Raw genomic sequence first — 4,534 nt, 5'->3', positions numbered from 1 at the left:
TTTAAAAATTCTGCCCATCTTAGTTATCAAAATATATTATGTATATTTGGCTGAATATTTTAAGAATGTTTTAAGAGTGAAAATTAATCTAAATCATCCAATCTCATGGAATGATTAATGTTACTTTGTAAAAAAATAATAATTTTCTACTGTATATGTATTCTGAAGTATTAATTGAAATCCTTTAATATTAATAAAAATGCTCAAATACAAAATAGACCAAGAGAAATTCTCACAACAAATAATTTAGCTAATATTTTATTTACATCTGATTCAATTTAAATATTTCATAGTTCTGAAATCATGTTACTCATTAAAAATAAATCAAGTGACAATATATTTTAGCATTTTTGAGCAACATGGCTTGAAATTAAAATTTACTTAAGCCCCTCATATTCTACAACATAAAGGTGATTGAGATTTTAGTATGAAAAACTCAACTTGAAGAATTTTATCCTAGTTTTTTAAAACACTCATCAGTCATATTCACTTGAAGTTTCCTGTAGTTGTAAGTAGCCTTAAAGTAGAAAAAATTTCTAGCAATTAACTTTCTTGTTCTGCAGGAATAAGCAATCTAGAAGTTTATTCATCTTAAATGACATGCTGTGCTTGTTTGATGGAAATTAACACTGATATAATTTGCCAAGGGTAATTATTTTTTAACTAAGAAAAAGTTGGCCTTCAAAATTATTTTTGAATACCATGAGTTTGTAAAAAGAAAAAAAAAAGAATGAAGAATAATTCCAATATTGAACATGACAGACCAATTTCAAACAATACTTTAGACCAAAAATTATTATAAAAATTTGTTGGATCCTTTAAATATTTAATGATCATAGAAAATCATCAACCCCATCTTCCCGTATCCGTCTTGAATTTGAGACTTTCTAGAGATCTAGAGGGTTGAACATTATCCATATATTCTTCCTGTACACATTTTACATTTTGACTTCCTTCATCTTGCTGATTCACTATTTAATTACATTTCAGTCTGATTTAGTATTTGAACTGATATTTGAATCTTTTCATAGTACTTTTCTTTTTGGCCTTTGTAAGTAATTAGTTTTTTTAAACTGATATTTAAGTTATTGATCAAGAACTTAGATTGAATAAACATCTGTGTTTAGTTGTTCTTTTTATTTCAAAGTCCAAAATCTCTCATGATTTTACCCAATGAGAAGAAAAAGTCGGGCAGGCTGTTGCACACCTGTAATCACAGCAGCTTGGGAGACTGAGGTTGGAGGATCTCAATTTCAAAGCCAGCCTCAGCAAAAGTGAGGCATTAAGCAACTAAGTGAGACCCTGTCTCTAAATAAAATACAAAATATGGCTGGGGATGTGAGTGCCACTGATTTCAATCCCTGGTACAAAAAAATAAATACATAAATAAATAATTATAGATGAAAAAAGAAGAAATGCTTATTAATTTTGAGTAAATCAACGTTAAATTGGTTAAAACATATGCATTTTGAAAACTCCCATTATCCTGAACAACATCTTGCTTTTAAGGAGGACCATGTCCCCATCCACTTTATAAAACTCAAATGTGTTTTTGTGTTCCCGATTATTTGTTTTAATTGTACTGACAAGGGTTTTCATTTATCTCCCTGTGATCCACTGGTAATGTGTTACTACTTAGATAACAATTACAATGTTAATAAAGTTTTCAATTATCTTATATCATAATTTCAAAAGCATTTTACATAATTTTTAATATTATTTTAGTAGACGTGTATCTTATAATACTCAATAATCATGTGATTACTTGACTAATTAGTGAATTTAGATTAAACAACTTACTCAAAGGACATTAACATGTAGACAGAATAATGATAATCATAAAAAAGTGATTTACTTTTTTATCATTGATCTAATTTCCCTTACATCCCCTACCACCAAGGTAATAAGAGGGAGAAAGTTACTAAATTTAGGGCAAATTAGTAATAATAATCTTCAAAAGTGTTCCTTTGCTTAACTGATTCATTCTGTATTCTCATAGCATTGTGAAAATGTATATACATATATAAAAGATGAATGTGACTTTTGTGATTGCAATGGCACAGAGAACATAGGATCCTCAAAGGAACCAAGGGTTCTCAATCATCTTAGTCTCTTATGATGAACAAACAATTGCTAAACCTTTAAAAATGTGGCCAGAAATTGTGATTTACTTTTTAAGGTCTCTAGGACTGTTGGTTAGTGTTGTTTTGTGACTTTTGTATGTCACCTCAGATCTTGAAGTCCTTGCCCATATGCAAAGACTTCATTCTGACTCCAAATCCTCTCACTGGGGCCATCTTGTTACAGTTTTTTAGCAGAAGCTTTGCTTCTCCTCTATATTTAAGCTAAGGGAACAAAATACCCACTTCTTCACCGCAGGTCAGACATATTGATATATTGTCACCCCCAAAATGCTGGATATTAGATATAGGTATTAAACTACAAGAATAACATTATTGTACATGTGATTTTTTGCTAACATCACAGAGCTCTTCCTGGACACTCTATAGAATTTCATCACTACCATGATTATCTCATTTTCTCCTATGCACATATGGTATCTCAAAATTGTCTTGACTTAAAAACCAACTTCCATGCAAATAGAAACAAGAAACTTGACCCTTAGCATATTTTATTTAGTGTTTCTTCTTTTTCGGCTTAAAACACACCAGGTCTAGAAAGGGTAGTTTCCCCCATTTCCACCTGTCTATTAGGGAACTATCATATGTAACAAAGATGTAAAAGGTCGGGTACTCAGGCTTTCTTAATTTACAAGAAAAGGGAACAAAATTAATGAATTTTAAAAAGAAAGAGAAACATTTATTGTTCTCAACAATATCTGGATATTTTGCCTATTTTATCACTAAAGAGATGGAGAATATGAATTTTGTTCGGTATAACAAAGATGAGAGAGAGCAAAGGACAAATAAATTTACAATAACACATAAGGAAGAAAATAGAATTAAAATATGTAATTTGCCAAACTGGAATCTCATTTTTCCCCTCAATATAGTTAACCGATCTTTTTCTTTCAACGGTTATTTTCTTAAGAGTCACTCTCTTAGCAGTTATTTTGACAAGCGTCTCCTAGTGTCAAAGAATATTCTTGGCTTTGAGGAAAATGTACTATTGAAGAAGACCTTGCTCATTTTCTCAATGAGTTTATCAATAAATATTCAATCTATACTATACACACACTCGCTCTCAATATAATAACTAAATACAAGGGACTGTTTTATAAGTTATGTGTTATATAATCATATGTATTTCATTTTAAATTCTTTTGATGAATCAGATTTTTAAATTCTTTTTTGTGTGTGTGTGTGTGTTTGCTTGGAGCAACCAGGTTACATTTATTTGGTACCAAACAAAGTGGAAAATAACCCTATAGTCGAGTTACTTCCTCTTTTGAGGAACCAAAAAGGCAGTAAATGTAGTTGAAAACAGAGAGACAGATTGTGGTCAAGCTTGTAATTGGTCCAGTGAGTGAACAGTCTCTCTTGGGAATGATCTGTGGTTCCTCAGGAAAGATGACTGGCCTAGAAAGAAGCCACTGGATGAACTCTTCTAACTTGGTAGCACTAAGGAAAAACCTCCACTTTCCTCCATGAACAAAAGTTAGCTTGATCCATGTACCAAAGTCTGGGTAAATATAAATATTTGACCTTGCCTTTTTTAAGCTTCTTGATGCCGTTTTTATGTTACTTTCCTTCAGAGTTTCAATTTGAGGAGAAACTTGTTTTTCCTCAAGATGACCAGTGGGCTCTGGATAACTGGGCATTTTCTCTGGTTCTGGAGAGATTTCAGAATCTTTGGACACTGACATGTTCTTTGAAGTTTCTGATTGTATGTAATTATGAAGCAATTCTATGATTTCTTTACCTCTTTCTCCCTTCAGGACTTCTAAACAATGTATGCTGGGGCAAGAACTCTGGTTTTCCAGCTCTGAAACCTTCTTCTTTAAAGCATCAATGTCTTTTTTCATAGAGAGGATATCTTTGGTGGCTGTGTCTTGTTTGTCTTCATTAACAGTCATCCTGGTTTCTAGGACCTCCATCTGCTTCTGATAATGGTCAATCTTTTCCTGGATTTTTGATACTGCACTGACAATATCAGTCATTTGGCCGAGGAGTTCAATTTGGGAAATTTTAATTTTTTGCAGCATTACTGTAAGGTTCATTTCTTCATCCAAACTGACATCATGTTGATCACCACCACAGGAAGTCATTGTTGGATATCTAGTTGAATCTGGGCGCTGGATCTTACGTTTTAGATTTTTAAATTCTTTTGATAAATAATGACTTCCATGATTCCTCATGGAGAAGGAGACTATATTGTCTGGAACTTCTCTTTGCACATATTCTTCTAAAAACAGAAATTTAATTTTAATGCAGTTAATTAGAGCAATGATTTGTTCTGTAGATGGATGTTTTATATATCTGTATATTTAGTACATATTATGTAAACATCTAATAGTATATTTATAATTATATAAATTTATATTAAGATGTTCATAGTTACATGAATTATTTAT

General features: G+C 31.4%; 1 protein-coding gene across 1 annotated transcript; it reads right to left on the bottom strand.

Moving 5' to 3' along the window:
• Positions 1–3,385: 3,385 nt before the first annotated feature.
• Positions 3,386–4,318, bottom strand: LOC124103345 (coiled-coil domain-containing protein 54-like). Its single transcript, XM_046459922.1, has one exon. It carries the CDS (start codon positions 4,316–4,318, stop codon positions 3,386–3,388), a length of 933 nt encoding a protein of 310 aa, XP_046315878.1.
• Positions 4,319–4,534: the final 216 nt, after the last annotated feature.

The sequence above is a fragment of the Marmota monax genome, unplaced genomic scaffold, assembly GCF_021218885.2.
Source record: "Marmota monax isolate L192 unplaced genomic scaffold, Marmota_monax_Labrador192_F-V1.1 WCK01_AAM20220418_F8-fsc00408, whole genome shotgun sequence".
Classification (NCBI taxonomy): Eukaryota; Metazoa; Chordata; class Mammalia; order Rodentia; family Sciuridae; genus Marmota; species Marmota monax.
The sequence above is the reverse complement of the archived record's forward strand: the minus strand, read 5'-3'. Positions and strand labels throughout refer to the sequence as shown.

Bases quoted from the DNA above. Each gene is read 5' to 3' on its own strand.
- LOC124103345 (XM_046459922.1), bottom strand. From the start codon at position 4,318: ATGAGGAATCATGGAAGTCATTATTTATCAAAAGAATTTAAAAATCTA.